At 42.0% G+C, this 23,442-nt stretch overlaps 1 protein-coding gene across 4 annotated transcripts in view; it reads right to left on the reverse strand.

The window, feature by feature from the left end:
- NUP214 (nucleoporin 214) overlaps nucleotides 1-23,442 on the reverse strand; it is a 112,612-nt gene that overhangs the window by 34,905 nt on the left and 54,265 nt on the right. For all 4 annotated transcript variants that reach the window (XM_050759703.1, XM_050759701.1, XM_050759700.1 and 1 more), the window contains exons 24-29: nucleotides 22,679-22,778; nucleotides 13,063-13,138; nucleotides 10,959-11,037; nucleotides 7,339-7,423; nucleotides 4,099-4,160; nucleotides 385-2,184 (exon numbers count right to left, since the gene is read on the reverse strand). In XM_050759703.1, coding sequence (XP_050615660.1) covers nucleotides 385-2,184; nucleotides 4,099-4,160; nucleotides 7,339-7,423; nucleotides 10,959-11,037; nucleotides 13,063-13,138; nucleotides 22,679-22,778 — 2,202 coding nt within the window. The remainder of the gene's footprint in view (nucleotides 1-384; nucleotides 2,185-4,098; nucleotides 4,161-7,338; nucleotides 7,424-10,958; nucleotides 11,038-13,062; nucleotides 13,139-22,678; nucleotides 22,779-23,442) is intronic.

Below are 23,442 nucleotides of genomic sequence, written 5' to 3' on the forward strand. Positions count from 1 at the left end.
GGCTTGACAGCTTTGGGTATAATGATCTCTAAAGTACCTTCCAAATTTGAAATTTCCTATTTATTGGTCATTAAATTACTTGCCAGGACCTCAACTAAAGATGCTTGTTTTTTCCCCCATGAAACTGGCACTCTGGTGGCTTGCAGAGTGGACAATTTGCTAAGAAGCAAAACTGGAGCTGCATTAAGCTGTAATGGATCCAGCCAATTAGGCCAAACAAGTTCCTGAGACCACATGTGCTCCAAACTGTCTTCTTTAACCTACAGATTATTTTTGGGTTTCAAGTCTCCCCTTTCTTTTAATTACAAAAGTAATAGGGGTCTGTTGCTAATGTTTCAAACAGCAGAGAGGGAAACAAAGTAAAAAGCTTCCACAAATTCTTACCTGAAGCTTGACAAAAGCTGAACCCAGAGGATGCCGCTGTTGTGGTGGCAGCTGAGGTACCACCAAATACAGAGCCTCCCTGTCCAAAGCCAGGACTCTGCCCAAAAGCAGGAGGGTTGCTTTGGCCAAACAGCCCCCCTCCTGTGTTGGCAGAAGACTGTCCAAATGAGAAGGAACTGGAGCTACTGGTACTTGAGGCGGCACCAAAGACACTTCCACTGGTGGATGTCGGGGTGGAGGAAGCAGGCTGACCGAAGGCAGGCACGGAAGTGAACCCAGGCTGACTGAAGGAAAAACCACTTGCAGCACTGCTCGCTGACTGCCCAAAGACTGAGGCCTGCCCAAAGGCTGTCTGTCCAAAGACCCCTGGGGCTGTGGTGCCAAAAGCTGGGCTGCTAAACCCTGAGCTGCTGACCTGTGGTGTGGCAGCTGCTGTGCTGGCTGTGCTACCAGTCTGCTGCCCAAACAGGCTTGGTGCAGTGCTGGCTGCTACCTGCCCAAACACGGGTGTGGCAGAGGGGGCAGTGGCTGTGTTGTTGGTGAGCTGGCTGAAAGCTGAGCTAGAACTGGCAGCAGGGGGCTGAGCAAAGACTGATGAGCCAGAAGTGACGGTACCAAATGCTGCTGCCTCTGCAGATGGGCTGGGAGCAACAATGGATGTGGTGCTGGGGGCTGTGGGGGCGCTTGATGTTTCGACGGCCACAGGGCCTGCACTTGAGATAGCAGCTGCTGTGACAGCAGTCTGCCCTGGCACAGAAAAGGAGGAAGCAGGTGGTACTGCCTCCGTCCTGACATCAGGGACCCCGGTGGTGGCTGGGGTAGCCTCTGCAGAGAGTGCTACAAGACCAGTACTAGATGCTGCAGTGCCAGAGTTGCTGACGGCAGGCTGGGCAAGAACAGGTTCTTTTTTAACAGAGTCAGGAGTTTGCAGAGGAGCCTGGGGAAGCTGGGCTGACTGTTGTTCCTCTAGAAGTGAGGTTGCTGATGCTGAGACCTCACTGTCGCCTGGCTTCTCAGGCAAAGCTGATGAAGTGGCCTCTTCTGTGCTTCTGCCAGAGGACATAGGCAGGGAGGGAGTAGTTGCTGAACTCAGGAGGCTACCGAATGACAATGTGGGGAATGATGTTGGAAGGGGAGTGGCAGCTGTAGTTGGCGGTGGGGCAGATGGGGGCACTGTGCTATTGGTCTGTTGGCTTCCAAATGAAAAACTAGTCTTGCCACCACTTAGAGATGTCCCACCAAAACTGATGACCCCAGAGGATCCTGCACTGGTGACTGGCAGACTGCCAAAAACGCCAGTTGAGGAAGTGCTGGTGGCTGCTGGTGGTGCTACTGTGGTGGCGGTTGCAGAGGAGGTCACAGGGGGTTCCGTGTGCTTCCCTAACACTGAGGGGGCAGTAAAATTAAACCCTGAGGGCACGCCTGACGTCTTGGTTGGCTGGGTACTAGTTAGGCTTGTGGATGAAGCCTTATTGGTTGGCTTTGTAGAATCATCTGCTTGGCCAACCCGCAGTCCTGAAAAACTTCCCAGAGTCTCTCCAGCCAAAGAACTTGGAAACAGAAGCTCTCCCAACTTGGACGGTGGGGTTTCCAGCTTACTAGAGGTGGTGGAAAGAGCAGTTCCAGAAGGTGCCACAGGTCTGCTGCTAGATGCGGCAGGTTCTCCTGGGGTGGTGTTTGATGCGGATGTGATTCCTGAGGGAGGTGAGCTTTCAGGAATGGCCTCATAAGAAGGTTTGCTGCCCCCACCAAATGAGAATGCGTCCGGCTGGCTTGACTCTTTAGTGCAGGGTGTTGCCCCTAGCAAGAAAAAGAAATTAGAAAATGGGTTGGATTTCGCAAAGATGACCCATTACATTTCCACTGATTGTATTTCTAAGCCAAAGTTTCTCTCCTCCCTGTACAGAGTCAGGGTGTCTTGTTCTCACAGCAGCTTTCTCTAAGGAGGTGGAATGTATGCTTCTCCACACAAACATCAGTTCTGAGTTGCCTTTTCACCTCTGGTGAAAAGGAAAAAATATCTTTTTATGACCATTAAATCACAACAAATACAAAATATCTAGAATATGTGAAATTAACATATTATCCCAAAGAGAAATAAAAAGGCCTCTTCTCTTAATTTACCCTAGCTGTGCGCTTTCCTTAATAACATCCTCGGCACAGCACTAGCCTGTGGACCTCCTGATAGACCAGGACTTGATTTGAAATGGAAGTTCTTCCTTCATTTTTACGGGTAAATAAAGTGTCAGTCCATAGAAAATAATTTTTATGTACAATTAATGGCTACTTATTAGTGCTCTACTAAGTCAGCTATTTGACAGAGGCAGTACAGTCTGGTGGTCAAGGACATGGGCTCTGGAGCTACGCACTCTGCCACTTGCTGGTTGTGTGAATCTGGAAAGGTTGCTTTACCTCTCTGAGCCTCAATTCCCCCATTTGGAAAATCCAGATCATTACAGTACCTACCCTCAGAGAGCTGTTACAAAGATTGCATGATATATGGGTAAAGCACCCATAAGGCCTGGTCAAACAACAGTGGTTAATAAATAAAAGAGTAATGATGCTGGGTGTGGTGGCTCACACCTGTAATCCCAGCACTTTGGGAGGTCAAGGCAGGTGGATCACAAGGTCAGGAGTTCGAGACCAGCCTGATCAACATGGTGAAACCCTGTCTCTACTAAAAATACAAAAATTAGCCACGTGTGGTGGCGGGCACCTGTAATCCCAGCTACTTGGGAGGCTGAGGCAGGAGAATAGCTGGAACCTGGGAGGTGGAGGTGGCAGTGAACTGTGATCACGGCATTACACTCCAGCCTGGATGACAAGAGTGAAACTCCATCTCAAAATACATAAATAAAATAAAAGACTTAATTATAAATGGATAACTGAAAGGCACTTAACAAATAGATCTGGTTTCTTTACAGGTCTTCAAATTCTTTTAAATGTTAAAAACATGCTACTGATGGAATTTTTTTTTTTTTTTTTTTTTTGGGACAGAGTTTCACTCTTGTTGCCCAGGCTAGAGTGTAATGGCACAATCTTGGCTCACTGCAGCCTCGCCTCTCTCAAGTGATTCTCCTGTCTCAGCCTCCTGAGTAGCTGGGATTATAGGTATGCGCCACCACGGCCAGCTAATGTATTTTTAGTAGAGATGGGGTTTCTCCATGTTGGTCAGGCTGGTCTTGAACTCCTGACCTCAGGTGATCCGCTCGCCTCGGTCTCCCCAAATGTTGGGGTTACAGGCGTGAGCCACCGTGCCCAGCCTACTGACGGATTTTTAACAACATGCATGGGATCAGTGCATTTGCTGGTATGTTATCAAGGAAAAAAATGAGTTTGGTCTTTCATTTCTACAGTCTATCTATTACTATGTCTATCTTGCCCTACAGAATCACCCTATAAATTGATGAAATTTTACATTACAGATAAAAAAATGGAGAAATTTTATTTCACATATTAGCATTTAAATGTTAAAGCACAGCCCTGATTTTCCAGAAGCAAATCCTTTCCTTGTCCTTAATTATAAAAACAGAAATCGTTCACATCAGTTTCTTGAATTAAGCATATTTCTAATGCACATTATCAACACTGAACTTATTGCAGATACTGTAAGTCAGTCTCAGGAACAAGTCAAATACTAACATCTGGGCAAAAATAACCTGTGCTTGTTTAGAGAAAACACACGAGCAATGCTACTGAACACACAGTCTGTACCTTGTGCGGCAGTGAAATTAGAAGACGGTGTTGGTGCGATTATCCCAAAATTAAAGCCAGTCCTAACAAGTAGAAAAAGAGGAATTAAAAAGGAACAAACCAAGGCACAATATTACCCTCTTAATAGTCCATTTTATCATTCATTCATGCAAACCGCCCTCGGGAATTTACAATCTAGAAGATAAACGACAACAGAGTCAAAGCACCTATCTTAGAAGCAGTAAGGCGACTCTATGATCTCTAAGCAGAGAGAAGCAGTTTGTGGGTGAGATACGATACGGATAGCAGTTGAGAGCCCCTTGGGGGATGGCTGGGCTTTCTGTAGCAGAAGTTTGTGTGGGGACTTCTTGCAAGATGAGCAAAGCTGCAGCAGTACAGAAACATGACAAATGTGCATGTGGGAATAGTGGCCGGAGCAGATGGTCTGTTAAGTGAGAGGACAGAAGGAAGGTCTGGCGACACAAAAGCACTTAGGCTAGGAAGAGCCTCTCAGAACCCCTCCAAAACCAACAAGCATGTCAGAGAGTCCCACACTGCTAGGGAAAACAATGGATACAATGAAACAGAAGCCCTATCTCAGTCATTTTGACAGAACTGAGTTTTAGGGCTAGGAAAATCTGGTTGAAAAACTTTCTGACTCCTTTCACCATCTCCTCTCTCCTTCTGTACGTTTTCTTTACACTGTAAGTGAAGACACCATAGCTAAGGAACAACATCCCACGCCAGTGTGAATCAGAACAGATTATTCACTGTGATAAAATCTCAGGCCAGGCATGGTGGCTCACATCTGTAATCCCAGCATTTTGAGAGGCTGAGGCAGGTGAATCCTTTGAGCCCAGGAGTTTGAGACCAGCCTGGGCAACATAGTGAAACCCTGTTTCTCCAAAAAAAAACAAAAAAAAACCCCAAAACCAAACAAAAACAACAAAAATCCCCAAAAACTAAAACCCAAAAATTAAAAAAAAAAAAAAATCAGCCAGCTGTGGTCCCAGTAGTCCCAGTTATCAGGGGGGCTAATCAATCCTGGAGGCGGAGGTTATAGTGAGCCACAATTGTGCCACTGTACTTTTTTTTTTTGGGGGGGGGACAGAATCTTGCTCTGTCTCACACACACACACACACTCTTCAAATCGCAGATTTTAAACTAGCTTTAAAATGTCAGAGACCAAGCACATCAAATATACTAAATAATGTATTAACTTAGACACTTTTGCCCATCATATTAAAAATAAAACAAAACACAACATTTCTTTGTGAAGAAATTTTATCTAACAGTGTCAAGCCATTGATTCAACGACCCTACCTTTTCTGGGTTATTTTAAAAATGGGAAGAGGCCAGGCGCAGTGGCTCACGCCTACAATCCCAGCACTTTGGGAGGCTGAGGCGGGTGGATCACTTGAGGCCAGGAGTTCAAGACCAGTCTGGCCAACATGAAAAAACCCCATCTCTATTAAAACACAAAAATTAGCTGGGCGTGGTGGTACACACCTGTAATCCCAGCTACTTGGGAGGGTGGGGCAAGAGAATCACTTGAACCCGGGAGGTGAAGACTACAGTGAGCCAAGATCTCACCATTGTGCTCCAACCAGGGTGATGGAGTGAGACTGCCTCAAAATCAAAAAAAGAAAAAAAAAAAAAAAAAAAAAGAAAGAAGAATATCATTTCATGGAAGTAAATGCTGATTATTAGCCATCTGTAAAGGATGTAATAATTCTTGGCATTGACCTACTCTTTAAAATTTGCTTCAAATTACCTTTGGGAAATATAAAACATAATGCTTTATAATAAAGAAAAAAATATACATATTACTTTCCCCCTCAAATAATATTCTAATACCCTCTTTTCTCCTTAGGCTGAAGGACACCCAATATATTAAAATCAGGAAAAAGAGACTGGTTAACATGATCCCAGTTACAAAAGCATAAACCAAAGAACTTAAGAGGCTTTTCTAATGGAACTGAATGCACAATGCTTCAATGGCAGAAAACCCTTTTGACACATTTTGATCTCAGTTCCACAGAGTCTAACCCCATCACTGCAGGGAAGAGAATGCTTCAGCAGCTCACCCAGGTTTCAACATGAGTGCTCGTAGTACAGAGAACAGGCACCTTAACAACGGCTCATCTTGAAATGAGGTTTAGAAGATTCTTTCATTTTTTAAAAACAATTCAACTTTACAAGTATAGCCATCGTTGTTTTTTTAAAATTAGAAATGGAAACAGATTCCTCCACATCTATATAAAATCTCAAATTTCAAATGCCTATTATCTATTATCTTTCATTACATTCTCTAAGAAGTTCAGTGTGTGTGTGTGTGTGTGTGTATATATATATATATTTTTTTTTTTTTTGAGACGGAGTCTCGCTCTGTCACCCAGGCTGGAGTGCAGTGGCGCGATCTCGGCTCACTGCAAGCTCCGCCACCCGGGTTCACCATTCTTCTGCCTCAGCCTTCCCAGTAGCTGGGACTATAGCCCAGCTAATTTTTTGTATTTTTAGTAGAGACAGGGTTTCACCGTGTTAGCCAGGATGGTCTCCATCTGCTGACCTTGTGATCCTCCTGCCTCTGCCTCCCAAAGTGCTGGGATTACAGGCGTGAGTCACCGTGGTTTTTTTTTGTTTTTTTTGAAGATGGGGTTTCACTCTGTTGTAACCTCGAACTCCTGGGCTCGAGGGATCTTCCCACCTCAGCCTCCCAAGTGGCTGGGACTATAGGAGTGAACCACCGCACCTGGTTAATTTTTCAATTTTTTTGTAGAGATGAGGTCTCGCATTTTGCCCAGGTCAGTCTCCAATTTCTGGCCTCAAGCAATTCCCCCACCTTGGCCTCCCACCAAGCACTAGTATTATAGGCATGAGCCACCATGTTTGTCCAGCAAAGCCAATTTGAATGTCACATCTAGTCCCCAAAATGGTGTCAGAATGGAAACACCTCAGTGTGACAAACTAAATGAACTACAGAATTTAGCAGACTCACTACCCAAAGAAAATGAGGCTTAGGCTAAAAAACAAAACAGATACACAAATATGTAACAAATATGTATTAACTTGAATTGCAAAGGGAAAACTGATTTACATGAGAACATTAAGCTACTGCCACTACCATCAGATGTATTACTGCCGTGGTAAGAACTCTGGGTTCATACACATTTAATAAGTATATAAATATATCTACAATTGTAAGATTTGGGGAAGCTAATTGTTAGTAATCTGCCATAAAACTTAAGTTCATTACTGACCCTGATGAAGAAAATGAGAAGGGCTTGCTGAACTGCCCAGAAGCGGATGGAGTCGAAGTCACAGCTGTTTCTATCTTGGCTGTCCCTGAAATTATGGAGGAAAAAAAAAAAAAAAGAATATTAAAAAAAGACAGAAGCACTGTTCCAGGGTATAATTCCCTGTAGCTCAGCCTGTGTGGTGCTGCTTAGCACTGCATGTGCCTTCTGTGACACGTCAGTGGCCATGGGGAGTGAGCACATTGCCTCACTTGTGCTCGAGGTCTCTGAAATTATTCTGTGGCTCTGTCAATATTAATTCCAGTCTAAGGCGTGCCATCCTCTCATTTACGGAAAATATATCAAGATAATTCCAGTACAGTTTAAATGTACAGTTTTAAAAGTACATTCTTATATATTTCAAAGGTAGGAGAAAATGCTTATAATGTGAGGCTAACCCCCCTCCCCACAAAAGTAAATAAAACTATATATAATGTAGCTTTATAATTATTTGAAATTAATCTATGCTGAAGGATAAAAGTCCAAAAGAGAAATAGGTTCATAAGCTAAATATTTGTGAGTAGTGACTTTAAGGCTGTTTACTTCTATATACATTTCTGCATTTTCCATAGATTTTGTTGGTATTTAGCAAATAATCATGCTCTTTTTTTAAAATTATAGATGTAAGACATGATTGCTATAATATAGAGACATGCAAGAAGGTTAAAAGTGCAATCCATCATTCTACCCATGTTCAATTTCACTCTAACTACTTACTTAGAGTTTGGGGACAATCTTCAGTCTTTTCCCTGCTGCTCTACTTTATTTATTTATTTATTTATTTAGAGACAGAATCTCGCTCTGTTTCCCAGCCTGGAGTGCAGTGGCGCAATCTTGGCTCACTGCAATCTCCGCCTCCCAGGTTCAAGCGATTCTCCTGCCTCAGCCTCCCAAGCAGCTGGAACTATAGGCATGCACCACCATGCCCAGCTAATTTTTGTACTTTTTTTTTTTTTTTTTAGTAGAGACAGGGTTTCATCATGTTGACCAGGCTGGTCTCGAATTTCTGACCTCAGGTGATCCGCCCGTCTTGGCCTCCCAAAGTGCTAGGATTACAGGCATGAGCTACCACGCCCAGCCTTGCTCCACTTTAAAAGGGGGAAAGGGGAGAGGAAAACTGTATTTAAAAAGCCCAAATCAAATGAAACTAAACCAAACAACAAGAAAAAAAAAATCCTTCTAAAATAAACAAACACAGGGTGGATAGTAGTACAAATATTTTTAAAACTACTGGTATATGATGTAAAGTGTATGGGATGAAAAATCACAATCTAAATCATCAGAGTACTAGTTAAATTTAATAGGGTGTAACTACACAGTGAGGTTGTGGACAGCTCTTAAAATGAGTAAGGTGGATCTGTATCATACCTGGAGAGACAAAGACATTTATTGTAAGAGGGGGCAGAGAAGGGGAAATAAGTTACAAAATCAATATATATAGGATATGTAGTACATAGGATATTTTTCTTTAAAAAACAATGAAGTAACCTCAAGAGATATATATGAAATCATGATCTCTGGAATACAGAATCTATAGGGCAGCTTTCACACTCTACATTATATATCTCTACACCATAGACTTTTTCTGGACATGTAATAGTTTTACAACCAGAAAAACAATGAAGGCATTTCCATTATTAATTAATAAGAGAACTGTTCTCTAGAGGTTTTAGAAATGATCTTTTTCAAAAAGAAACTTTTTGCAAAATCTTAAATAGCACCTTTCAGGGAAGTTTTCCTACCAAAAGAAAAAAGTTCTTTTCTAAACCTTGATTACCTGGCAAGTGAAAACAGAAGTGAACACCTCATAATGACAGAGAGGACTTCATGATCAGCATTGAATGGTGAATCTTGGAAATTTCTTGCAAGTCACACTACTTGCCTAGACATGCATAAAGCAAAGTTCCTTAGGTTTCTTGGATTCTAACTCCAAGAGTGACAAAAACCTCTCCAATGAAGCCGCTGAAAAAAGAGTATATGATCTTTCAAAACTTTTTTGTAAAATATTCAAGTCTTTGACAATTCCACTATAAAATTTTCCTTTTAACATAAAGCTTTAGGCCCCAGTCGAGAAGTGCTAGATACCTCCTTCTCATGTGAGGCGTACATGATACTAACTGTGGTTCCATATCAATCCAAATTCTAGAATACAACTCTGGCTTATGCAATAATGGCTTTCTTCTGCAAGGAATAGCTACTAAAGGTAAACCCAGTATCCAATCACAAAGTTTGGGATTACAGAGAAAGTCAAAATGATTGTATGACTGAGATTATGAGAGGCAGACTGCTAATGTATGAAGTTCAATTTCTTTTTTTTTTTTGAGACGGAGTCTCGCTCTGTCGCCCGGGCTGGAGTGCAGTGGCCAGATCTCAGCTCACTGCAAGCTCCGCCTCCCGGGTTTACGCCATTCTCCTGCCTCAGCCTCCGGAGTAGCTGGGACTACAGGCGCCCGCCACCTCGCCCGGCTAGTTTTTTGTATTTTTTTTAGTAGAGAGGGGGTTTCACCGTGTTAGCCAGGATGGTCTCGATCTCCTGACCTCATGATCCGCCCGTCTCGGCCTCCCAAAGTGCTGGGATTACAGGCTTGAGCCAACGCGCCCGGCCAATTTTTTGTATTTTTTAGTAGAGACGGGGTTTCACCGTGTTAGCCAGGATGGTCTCGATCTCCTGACCTCGTGATCCACCCGTCTCAGCCTCCCAAAGTGCTGGGATTACAGGCTTGAGCCACCGCGCCCGGCCTGAAGTTCAATTTCTAACAGAATTTGCTTGAAGGCCCACTTAAGAGCATGACTGAAACAAACGCCAGAATCCATCCAGAGTGTTGTAAAAATTCAGTACTGCAGACAGCACAAGACCCTTGCAGCAGGAGGTAATACATACCAAATTAAGTAGCCTATAATAAAGGAGCCAACAAAAGGGGACACTGAGGAAGACCCACATTCTGCATCAAGTTGGTTTGGGCAATGACACTTGGACAAAGTGTCTGGTCAAAACACTCATGGTTACTGTGAAAACCAAATTAAGAATAATTATGTTTGAGTGAGTGTAGAAGTTATGTGAAGCCATAAAATCTCATAATAGGGACTCATTATATACACTGAGATCTTACAAATCTGTTTTACTTTCTCTACCTTACAGGTTTTTGAATTGGCACTGTGGACCAACAGAATTTTTAATTCCTTTGAGTGGAAGAAATAGCGTTTAGCATTTTGATCCATTCCGCTCTCAACTGTGATCATCCAGCAAGGAAGAAAAAGATAATACTATTGCTCCATTTTAGGAAAAGAATTTAAAGGGAGGTTTTTCTCCTATTGCTCTATCATCTTTCAAACTAACCTCAAAATTTCAGAAGTCTACGTAGCCACTGAAGGGCATACTAATTTTCTAGAAATTCTTCATTAGCTGAACGAAGCCTTTCAAATATGATCTCTTGTCTATAGTCATACTACCCTAAATGCTCCCAATCTCATCAAATGTGACTCCTGTTTCCTATGGCAACTGTTTCAGTGATCTAGAACAATAACCCCTATTGTGAAGTGCTTTTTTCACCTTTATTTTCAAGAAAACAAAAATGTAAACTGACCTGAAGCTTTGTCACCAGATGATAACTGACCGGATACTGGTGTAGGCCCAGATGGCTTAAGGGAATTTATTAGAGACCCCTATAACAGAATACAAGCAAAATGTTTATGTTAAACCACTAACCATCCTTTGTAACAAAGAAATATGCAAAATGTAAACATAAAAATGTAATTTAAAATAAGCAAGCACACTTTTAGTTAAATTACCAAAAAGAAAAAGAAAGGAAACAAAAAAAAAGGTCTCAATTTAAGTTAACCATGTGTAAGATCATATTAAAGGATGAAAACAGGCTGGGCGTGGTGGCTCATGCTTGTAATCCCAGCACTTTAGGAAGCCAAGGCGGGCAGATCACAAGGTCAGGAGATCGAGACCATCCTGGCTAACATGGTGAAACCCCGTCTCTACTAAAAATACAAAAAATTAGCCAGGCGTGGTGGCAGGCGCCTGTAGTCCCAGCTACTCAGGAGGCTGAGGCAGGAGAATGGCATGAACCCGGGAGGCGGAGCTTGCAGTGAGCCGAGATCATGCCACTGCACTCCAGCCTGGGTGACAGAGCGAGCCTCCGTCTCTAAATAAATAAATAAATAAATACATAAATAAAGGATGAAAACAGAAATACTCTGCAAGCTCCAAGAAGGCAGTCACACTGGCCTAGTTCACGGCTATCTTCCCAGTGCCTAGCACAGTGCTTAGCACATCAAAAGCACTTGAATATTAGGTAGACAAATTAACGAAGGAGTAAATGAATAAAATTGTTCTAGCTCTCAAAGCATGTACAATAAGGTTAAAAGCAAAACTGTATGACTTATCCATCTCCAGTCAATGTTCCTTCACTCATCATGATTTATGCCTTATCATGTGTTTTCCATGGTGAACACAAATACCTCCAGAAGAAAGATCAAATGCTAAATGCTTAAATGCCATTTTAAGTTATGGTAAACTAAGGAACAGAGGCAAGTTTGAGAACTTACAATAGGCAAGCTCTGATATCCAGTCTCAAATTCTGATCCCTAACACAAACTACTCATAATCAGAGACAGACGTAAGAATAGCAGAGAAACCAGAATTTCCTAGGAAGAGTTTCAGCACTAGCCTGACTGACCTTCTAACCATCCCCTATCACTTTTTTCTGGATTGTTTAACTGTTTGCAATATCACCTATTTTTCTAAGGGACAATGTTTATCAGGCAAAAGCTTCAAGCTAGACAAGCTAGACATAATATCACTAAAAATATGTAAACTCTGACAAACAGGGATTGCAGGAGAAAACCAGATAACCTACACCCCAGACACTGGTACTATAAACTGAGTAATGAAACAAGCAATGGACAGGAGGAAGTCAGAAGTCTTGGGACCCAGCTCTAGTTCCACCATTTACTAATCATGAGAGTTTGCGTTAGTCACTCAATCCTAGTCTGTGTCACCAGTGACATATATCTAAACACCTATCCTCCCACTGTACATGGTTGTTGTATGGATTTACTGAGATAATGTGAAAGTAAACTGCAAAGCAAAATACCTCATATAAAAATGTATGGTATTAGAATTATGACCCCAAACTACTAGGTGCAGAATGTTAAATGGCCTATGAAGACAATATCAGGTTCTGACTGACCTATTCTGATTAACAGCCAGGTTAAGACTGGCATAAATTGTAGGGAAAGGATTATGGGCCTTTATCAGACTTATAGTTCATTTAAACAAAGTCAAGACTTAAAAACAGTACGGTCTTCACTTACAAAGGCAGACGCAGCATGAATGTTAAAAGTAAAACTCAGGCTGAGTACGGTGGCTCACACCTGTAATCCCAGCACTTTGGGAGGCCGAGGCAGATGGATCACCTGAAGTCAGGAGTTAGAGACTAGCCTGGCCAACGTGGTGAAACCCCCTCTACCAAAAATACAAAAATTGGCTGGGCGTGGTGGTGGGCGCCTGTAATCCCAGCTACTCAGAAGGCTGAGCCACTAGAATCACTTAAGCCAGGGAGGCAGAGGTTGTGGTGAGCCAAGATCACACCACCGCACTCCAGCCTGGGCGACAGAGCGAGACTGTCTCAAAAAAAAAAAAAAAAAAAAAAAAAAAGGAGGTAAAAATCAGTAAGTTACCTGCTTGGCTTGGTTAGCGGCCACTGGGGTCAACACTGGGTGAGGTGTTTTGGCTGTGGAGTAGGGCACTGAAGAACTGAAAAACACACAAAGCATATACTCAGAGAAAGGCATGACTAGGTAAAAATCACATTCATTCTCAAGCCAACCTTCTGTCCAATATACGATACCAGTTTTGGGTAGGATACAGCTGTGTGGGACCCCAATCCAACTGATTTGACATTTTTTTGAAGAATAAATTTCAAAAATGAACTTTGGGTTTTTAGCATGAAAGGCAAAACAGTGGCCTTAAAACTTATTTCCTTTCTGCAATTCTAAGAAAAAAATTAGTAACCATTCAGAACTAGATCTTTTTGTTATCCAGAGTATAAGCCCTCCTCCTCCCTGGCCCTTCCCCGTACTGTAGACCACATGAGGAATTCCTGATTCTCTAACCCAAGCCGGCTCTATGGGAAGCATTCTCACTGCCACCTATGCATCCAATTCGCTGCTACCCCAAAGGTGCTATCTAAAGAGATCTTAGCTTCTCACAGCAGCTATCCCCAGGGCTCACCAGGTCAGCATTCAAGGGATTCAAATGTACCACCGTTACATTCCCAACCTGTGTCTTTGCTACAGCATGAAAAGTATACCCCTATTCACAGAAAGAGCTCTCATCATCTTTTGTTAACTCTGAAGTAGGTGAATACTGTATGTGACGAACTGTTATTTCAATAACTAGTGTTCACATAAGGGAAAACTACCTGTTAGTGCAAACATACACAAAAGTTCTTAGCTCCTAGGGGTAATTTTTTCAATCAATTTATCTGTTGTCAGCCCAGCGCTACTCTGACTGGTATATATAGCAGTAGTTGCAGGACTTGGTTATTTTTCAGAACTCCCCTAGATTTAGGGAGCATTCATATTTTCCATCAAAAAATTAACTTAGAAGATAAAAGGTCAGTGCCTTACAGAAGAAAATTATCAAACTTAACAAACCTTACAAGCACACTGAGATTCTCCACTGGAAAAACACGGGAACCTTCCTAAACAGACTTTGATTTAGAGAGAAGGAAAAAACGAACTTATTTTCAATGAAACAAAACCCGTTTCATGCTTCTGCTGAAGCCAGGAGCAGCCATAAATATGCATCTCTCTGGAGAAACACATCCCTGTTCCCCTGAGACAGTTTACCAACCAGGCAATATAGGTACAGTGTTCCCCCCTCGCCTCTGCCGAATCTATACCAGAGGAAAAGAATGTGTGAGTGAGACTGCTGGGCCCTGAGCAATACCTGGGCAGACACAGGAGACTTGCCGAGAGAAGAGGCTGGAGCTCACAAGGATCACAAGGGAAAGGAAACTCTTGTATGCTTTCTCAAAGACAAACAAATCAGAAATAAAAATAAAAGCAGCAATTTATCCAAATTTTAGAAATTTTTTTATAGCCAAAATTCAGTTGTGACATGATAGTAAATTATGCACAAATAAGACTGAGTGTAATTATTGTTCTATTTACTTGTGATAATGCTATGTATCTCCTGGGTATCCTAAATCCCCAAATACACAAAATTAGGATTCACAGTACCTACACACCATGTGAAACCCCTGCAGAGAAATGCTGTTCAGTGCAATCAGCCAGTAAACCAACTAACAAATCAGATCCAAGAAATCTCTATCAAGATCCAAGACAGCAAACAGAAAAAAACAGTATACTCTCAAACAAATATGTTCAACCGTTTGTGCATGATCATGAACCAAAACAATGGAAATCAATAGCAGAAATGATCAAGGGATAGAAAAGCCAAATTCAGAAGTACCCATATTTTAGATGACTTTATTCTACTTTTTAGCAATATGGAGCTGAAAAATACCAGAAATTCATCTTGATATTCTTTGTTCTACACATGAAAAGCAAAATCAAAGGACTATAAGAAGAAAATGGTGCCGTAACAGAGCCCCAAAGAGACATTTCTTTACTGAGGAGGTCTACAAACGACACTGACATTTCCCGCAACACTAAAGCTCCTGCTTCAGAAATGAGGGACAGAGGCATAGGTCACTAAGAGTTTGGGAACTTGGGTTCTTGGAGAAAAATAAAACACAGAAAAGTCATTTTTTTCTGATTTCGGCCACACATTACCAGCACTACATGCCAACACAGGCAGACAAATGCACACATGTTCTATGGATGTGTACTCTACACACAATAATAAAGTTGGGTTGTGAAGCATTAAAATGTCACCTAGGACCTTTGCTATTGGTCCCTTCAACTTTAATGAACTTCAACAAGGTAAATACTCATCCCATTGTTGTGAAAAGCCTCAACTCCGTGTAACTTATTTCAGGATTTTAAAAAGCATAAAAAACGAGAGACCTGATTATGTTTTATTTTGGTAAATCTGAATCACTATTACATGTATCTTTTCATATATACTCATGTATGAGAGAGTGGAACTTATCAAGAGTAACTGAAGAAACAAAGAAATCAACAGGAAAAAAGAATGAAAATGATAGAAGATACTGAAAACAAACACTCCATATTCAATTCTTGGGAGTTTTGGACATCTGTCGATGGAAATATAACTGCCAACTATTTTCTCCATTGGTAAATTTAATGTCTTCATAGACACATTCTTTAAAATAGTATCCAAAAGTTTGTTAAAGCAAATTGTATTTCCTGCATGAATGTTTAGATGCTAAGTAACTTAAATAATGTAAGACGCAACTACATTAGAGCTTTGAAAAAACCCACATTAAATACGAAAAAACAGGCCAGGCGCAATGGCTCATGCCTGCAATCCCAGCACTTTGGGTGGCCGAGGTGGGTGGATCACTTGAGGTCAGGAGTTCAAGACCAGACTGGCCAAAAAGGTGAAACTCCATCTCTACTAAAAATACAGAAAAATTAGCCAGGTGTGGTAGCAGGCACCTGTAGTCCCAGCTACTCGGGAGGCTGAGGCATGAGAACTGCTTGAACCCAGGAGGCAGAGGTTGCAGTGAGCCAAGATTGTGCCACTGCACTCCAGCCTGAGTGACAGAGCGAGACTCCATCTCAAAAAAAAAAAAAAGAGGCCAGGTGCTGTGTCTCACACCTGTAATCCCAGCACTTTGGGAGGCGGAGGTGGGTGGATCATCTGAGGTCAGGAATTCGAAACCAGCCAGGCCAACATGGTTAAACCCCATCTCTACTAAAAATACAAAAATTAGCCAGGTGTGGTGGTGCACACCTGTAATCCCAGCTACTCAGGAGGCTGAGGCAGGAGAATCGCTTGAACCCAAGAGGCGGAGGTTGAAGTGGGCTGAGATCGCGTCACTGCACTCCAGCCTGGGCGACAGAGCGAGACTCCCGTCTCAAAAAAAAAAAAAAAGGAATAGTGTAAGAAGAATTTTTAATGACATGGAAAATGTAAATAATTAGATTTCACGATTAAGCTGAAAAGGTTACAAATTTATAAAGCAGCATGCATCAAAATTTTTCTCTAACAAGAAACATTTTCATAAAATAAAGATGAAAAAATGTGTAAATAACAATCATATATTTGTGGTGGGAATAAAGGTGATTTTAATTTTGTTCTTTTTAACTATCTTTTTTATATCTATAACAAATATTTGTAATAAGAAAAACAAAAAGATTAAAGTTCCTTTCAAGTTTCTGGTCATTACTAGAGTTATTTTTAAAGTAGAGGGAAGGCCGGGTGCGGTGGCTCACGCCTGTAATCCCAGCACTTTGGGAGGCCGAGACGGGCGGATCACGAGGTCAGGAGATCGAGACCATCCTGGCTAACACGGTGAAACCCCGTCTCTACTAAAAAATACAAAAAACTAGCCGGGCGAGGTGGCGGGCGCCTATAGTCCCAGCTACTCGGGAGGCTGAGGCAGGAGAATGGCGTGAACCCGGGAGGCGGAGCTTGCAGTGAGCTGAGATCCGGCCACTGCACTCCAGCCTGGGCGACAGAGCGAGACTCCGTCTCAAAAAAAAAAATAAATAAATAAATAAATAAATAAAATAAAATAAAGTAGAGGGACATCTTTAAATCGGTGAAAGAAAAAAAACTATCAATCTAGAATTCTTTACCCTGTGAAAATATCTTTCAAAAACAAAGGTGAAATAAAGACTTTTGCAGACATACAAAAGCTAAAAGAATTCAGATGTGAACCTCAAGAAACATTAAAGGAAGTCCTTTGAGCAGAAGAAAAATTATTCCAGATGGCAAGCTGGGACCAGACACAGGAATGAAGAACCTGGAAATGATAACTATATGTATAAACACGAAAACATTATTCTTATTTAAATGTATTTAAAAGATAGTTGGCCGGCTGCGGTGCCTCACGCCTGTAATCCCAGCACTTTGGGAGGCCGAGGCAGGCGGATCACCTGAGGTCAGGAGTTCCGAGACCAGCCTGGCCAACATGGCGAAACCCTGTCTCTACCAAAAATACAAAAATTAGCTGGGCGTGATGGTGGGCACCTGTAATCCCAGCTGAGGCAGGAAAATCACTTGAACCCGGGAGGCAGAGGTTGCAGTGAGCTGAGATCGCACCACTGCACTCCAGCCTTGGCGACAGAACAAGAATCCGTCTGAGGGGCAGTGGGGAGGAAAGATAGTCAACTGTTTATAACAATGTATCATGAGGTTTATAGTACAAGTGGAAGTAAAATGTACAATAGCGTAAAGGTGGTGAAGGGAGAAAATAGAATACTGCTGTCAGATTCTTACACTATTCTTTAGTAATGTAACACCACTTGAAGACAGTCTGTGATAAGTTGAGGATGTATACTATAAACCCTAATATAAGCACTTTAATAACACCAAGTTATAGCCAATAAGTCAACAAAAAAGTTAAAATAGAGTCATAAAGATATTTAACCCAAAAGAAGCCAGAAAAACAAAAACTGAACAATAAACAGATGGGATAAATAGAAACAAAAAGCTATATAACAGATTTAAATCCAAACATGTCAATAATTACACTTAAGGTAAATGATCTAATCACTCCAACTAAAAGTCATAGATGGTCAAGATTTAAAGAAGCAAGCTAGGGCCACTATATACTGTCTACAGCCATGGTCCCCAACCTTTTTGGCACCAGGGACCAGTTTTGTGAAAGACAAGTTTTTCCACAGATGGACAGCAGAGGGGGATGGTTTCAGGATGAAACTGTTTCACCTCAGATCATCAGGCTATAATTTTATTTTATTTTATTTTATTTTATTTTATTTTATTTTATTTTTTGTTTTTGAGACGGAGTCTCGCTCTGCCGCCCAGGCTGGAGTGCAGTGGCCAGATCTCGGCTCACTGCAAGCTCCACATCCCGGGTTCACGCCATTCTCCTGCCTCAGCCTCCCGAGTATCTGGGACTACAGGCGCCCGCCACCTCGCCCGGCTAGTTTTTTGTATTTTTTAGTAGAGATGGGGTTTCACCGTGTCAGCCAGGATGGTCTCGATCTCCTGACCTCATGATCCGCCCGTCTCGGCCTCCCAAAGTGCTGGGATTACAGGCTTGAGCCACCGCGCCCGGCCTATAATTTTATATTTTATTCAGTTAGATTATCATAAGGAGCATGCAATCTAGATCCTTTGCATGTGCAATTCACAATAGGGCTCATGTTCCTATGAGAATCCAAAGCTGCCGCTGATCTGACAGGAGGTGGAGCTCAGGTGGCAATGCTCGCTCGCCTGCCGCTCACCTTCTGCTGTGTGGCCCGGTTCCTAAGAGGCCACAGACTGGTATTGGTCTGCAGCCCAGGGCTGGGGACCCCTAGTCTATAAGAAATCCATTTTATTTTTTTAAATTATTTTTGTTTCTTGTGGTAAAATACACTTAACAAAATTTGCCATCTTAAAAGTAACCATTTTTAACTGTACATGTAGTTCAGTGGTATTAAGTACATTCACATTGTTGTGCTACAAGAAACCCATTTTAAATATAAAGACAAAATAAATTGAAATAAAAGGATGGAAAAGATACGTCGTAGTGCTGGGACAACTGGATATCCACATTCAAAACAATGAAGTTGGATCTCTACTTCACACCATTTACAAAAATTAACTCCAAATGGATCAGATACCTAGATATAAGAGCTAAAACCACACAACTCTTCAAAGAAAACATCGGTGTAAAACTTTATGACCTTGGATTAGGCAACAGTTTCTTACATGTGACACCTAAAGCACAAGAAACAAGAGAAAAAATAAACTGTACTAAATTTTTGTGTCAAAGGACACATCAAGAAAGTGAAAAACAACTCAAAGAATGGGAGAAAATATTTGCAAATCATATGCCTGATGAGAGACTTGAATACAGATTATATAAAGAAACTTATAGCTCAAAAATAAAAAGACAACCTAATTTTAAAAAGGGGCAAAGGAGCTAAATAGATATTTCTCCAAAGAAGATACAAGTGGCCAATAAGCACATGAAAAGATGCCATTAGGGAAATGCTGTCTCACACCGATAGTGTGAGATACCATTTTACACCACTAGGATGGCTATAATAAAAAAGTTAGTCAATAATGAGTGTTGGTGAGGATGTGGAGAAACTGCAACCCCCAAACATTACTGTTGGGAATGAAAAATGGTGCGGCACCTCTGCAAACCAGTTTGAGCTATGTGATCCAGTGATTCCACTCCTACATATATACCCAATAGAACTGAAAGCAGGGACTCAAACAGACACTGTCCACCAACAGTCTTCCCTGACCTCCTCCCCCAGCATTCTTCCTCTTGCTTCCTCTACTCTCGTCACCAGAGGTCCCTCCTGGCTCCCTCTTCAACTTGTAGACACGCTCCTGCTACAGGCCCTGTGCTTGGAGCTTTCTTCCGAGATATTAATGAGACCTGCTGTCTGGACTTGCTCTCTTCATTCAAAGGTCACCTTCCCGAGGAGGTCTTCCCTGGCCACCCTATTTAAAATTATAACCCATGTTCAGACAATAGTCTCTAACCCTTTTCCCTGCTTTAATTTTCTGCATCACACCATATCACCATCCAATATATTATATATTTTACTTATTTATTTTGATTATTGTTTGTCTCTTCAAACAATCATCAGTCTGTTAGTTTTTTTGGTCTATTTTGTTAACAACAAAACAGGTAGTTTATCTCCAGCACCTAAGAATAGTGTGTGGCATACAACAAATGCTCATTAAGTATTTGTTGAAAGAATGAATAAATGAATGAATGCACACAAAATAAGTGTGTGTGTAACTGGCAGTTTCCTGGCTGTCTTCTTGGTTGCTATGTCTTACTCAACTTCCCTATTTCTAGTAGCCAGGGCAGTATCATGCTCACAGCAGATGCTGTGTAAGAATCTGCTGAACCAAGCGATGGAGCACTGCAAAGGAATCTGAATAGTTGTGGGTTGGCGCCAGATAAACACTCTTCCAACGAACTGAATGGATGAGGCCAGTGAACATAAAATACACCAATGGCAGAAATATGTAAGCTCAGCCTATGATAAATTTTCTGTAAGATACCATTGAGAAAAAGCTAACTGCAAAATTAAATACTTAAAATACACTTAGGAAACTGTTTAAAAGAATCTGTTCCATGAGAGCTGGTTGAAAATAATTTTAAAAATAAAACATAAAAGAATCTGAAAGCAAGTCATTTTACAATGAACATATTGTCTCAATCTTTCCTGGGGAGGGGTGGCAGTAAATACCAATTTTCACTTTTCAATTTATGTTTGAGTAGAGTATACCTATTATTGAATAAATGATTATTGAAAAGGAATGCTTCTACACTTCAGGCACCATGCTGGGCACACACATGAAATAATTATACCAGAGTTCAATTCTGTGGAGAATGGAACAAAGTTTCTTCAAGATTTCTTAAGTCGTCTGAGATTTTTTCTTGTCAGAAAGAGTAGACTCAAAATTACTCCTTGAACAAAGCCTTCATCAAAGATCAGCCCATATGAACCATTTAGGGAAATGAAGCTTGAGAAAAGGAGAAGTGGAATCTCCAAAAGGTGCTTCTCATACATGGTTAGCACCTAATATATCTCGGAAATACCAGACAATACTTCCTGTACCATATGCTGAATTTTCCCATCTTACACAACATTCTGCCTTTCAGTGGCTTTTCCTTGCCTTCCCTATGCTGGGAATCTGGCTACAATTCCCAAACTCTAACGCATAGTTCTTTCCCTTGAAAAGTTTGCAACAACCACAAATACCATCTTGGTCTAAACAGCATACCAAGGCTCCGAGGTCACTACAAAATAGTAATAGAGAAGGCTTGTTTTTCAGCTGTGAGTATGGCCCTGAGATAACGAAAAATGCCTCAAACAAGCAGTGTTGATAAACAGAACAACATGGAAAAAGAGGCCAGCGGACCAGTGAGACAGGGCCACTTGAGAGAGGGAAAACAGAGCCGTGGACAGATCTGCTCTGTGGGATGGCAGAGGGTGGGCACGCTGTGGAGAACCACAGGGTCTGTGGCTGCCCTTCTTGCTGCTAGACTAATCGTGGGTACCAGACACTAACTCGCTGAAATCTGATACTAGTCGAGATCCCCATGTTCCAAGGGAGGAAATGTCCCTCAACTCTTCCCTTTGCCACAGGGGATGGTGGTTGGTCTAAAGGGATCACAGTTACAAAATATGCAGGGCAAAGCAGGGCACAGGCATGTTCTGTGAACCTGCCCAGGGCAGCAGGAGGCAATCAGCACCCTGAATTCCGAACACAGATGAGGACTAAAGACAAGTGAGCTAGGCTGGGCACAGTGAGCTAGGCTGGGCACAGTGAGCTAGGCTGAGCACAGTGGCTCCTGCCTGCAATCACAGCACTTTGCGAGGATGAGGTGAGAAGATCACTTGAGCCCAGAAGTTTGAGACCAGCCTGGGGTGACACGGCAAAAACTCCATCTCTACAAAAAATAAATTAGCTGGATGTGGTGGCATGTGCCTGTAGTCCCAGCAGCTACTTGGGAGGCAGATATGGGAGCACGGCTTGGGCCCAGGAGGTTAAGGCTATAGCGAGCCATGATCGTACTGCACTCCAGTCTGTGTGACAGAGTGAGACCCTGTCAGAAAAAGAAAAAATAAAAAAAAACCCGCCACCACCACCAAAAACACAAGTGAGCTCCACCAGCAACAATCTAGCCCTCAAACATGGCATGATAAAGAAGCTAAAGTCTCCAAACAGAGCTGCTGTCTTTTAAAAGACTACTTTTTTATACAAAAGCAAAAGAAATGGGAAGAACAGAAATGCCCAGAGAAGGGAAGTGAGGGAGGAGAGTATCACCCTTGAGATTACAGTTTCCAGAATCAAGTCTGCATCAGACCCAAAGCATCAACTCTGGAACCCCGAGGGCATTAAAAAAAACAAAAAACAAAAAACCTGCACACCTAATGTATACCACACAGAGACTTACACGTGGCAAACAGAAACTGAGCATACAGTATCAAGACAAACTTTAAATGTTTGTGAGGCAACTGTCACTGGCCAGTTAAAAAGGACAATCTCCTGAAAATGCATTGTGTAGGCAGGCTTAGCCGTCACCCCCCTTATAACCTAAGGCGGTGCAGGAAAACCAGACTGTGACAGTGGCACTGCTGCTCCCTGCAGGCAGTCCACCGCTACTACAGAAGCAGCCAGGGGCTGAAACACACTGCAGTCAGAACATACCCCATGGCTGTAGAAGGGGTTGCAGGGTTATTCTTCAATTCCTGCACATTTACCACTTGAGGGACATTCTTCAACGTTGATTCAGTCAAAGTGCTTACAGCTATTTAAACAGAGAAGAGAGAACACCATATTAATTCCAGTAAAGGATAAAAAGTTCTAGTCATATATAAACGAAAAACCAAGACATGAGCCCAAGCAGAGTACAGCCTTATCATGTGAAGGAAATCTACTTTAGATAGTTCTGCAGCACTGTGTTCAAAGGAACACCTGGCCTACTCCACTAACACAGGTGATGGAACAAGGCTTCCTGCAACCGAATCAAATGTCCTAGAGTAGGGGAAAAGAATTCTTTGGCCAGCTTTTCTACAACAGAGCTGAGACACCTGCCACACTGCTGGCTTGTCCTGGAAAAGCGCAGCTTGAGCTAGAGGATTAACAGCATCTGGACTCAGGATTTCTGCCACTCATTCACTCTGTCTTTCTTTAACATGGGCTTATTATGTGCCAGCCTCTGTGTTAGGGGCTGAGAATACAAAATGTATCTGTAGTTTCTTCTCTAAAGAAACTCATGGCCTAGCGAGACAGACAGGCATAATGGATAAAATGTGGAAAATGGAGCTTGGACAATAATGGGGGAAGAGGCTAAGAGGCGTATCGTTGACACCTACTTATCTTATCAGATTTTACTTTGTCTTATAATTTTAAATTGTATCCAAAAGACTTAATGACATTCTATAATTAGCAATTAAGGAAGCCTGAGCAAA

This window comes from Macaca thibetana, chromosome 15, assembly GCF_024542745.1.
Source record: "Macaca thibetana thibetana isolate TM-01 chromosome 15, ASM2454274v1, whole genome shotgun sequence".
Lineage (NCBI taxonomy): Eukaryota > Metazoa > Chordata > Mammalia > Primates > Cercopithecidae > Macaca > Macaca thibetana.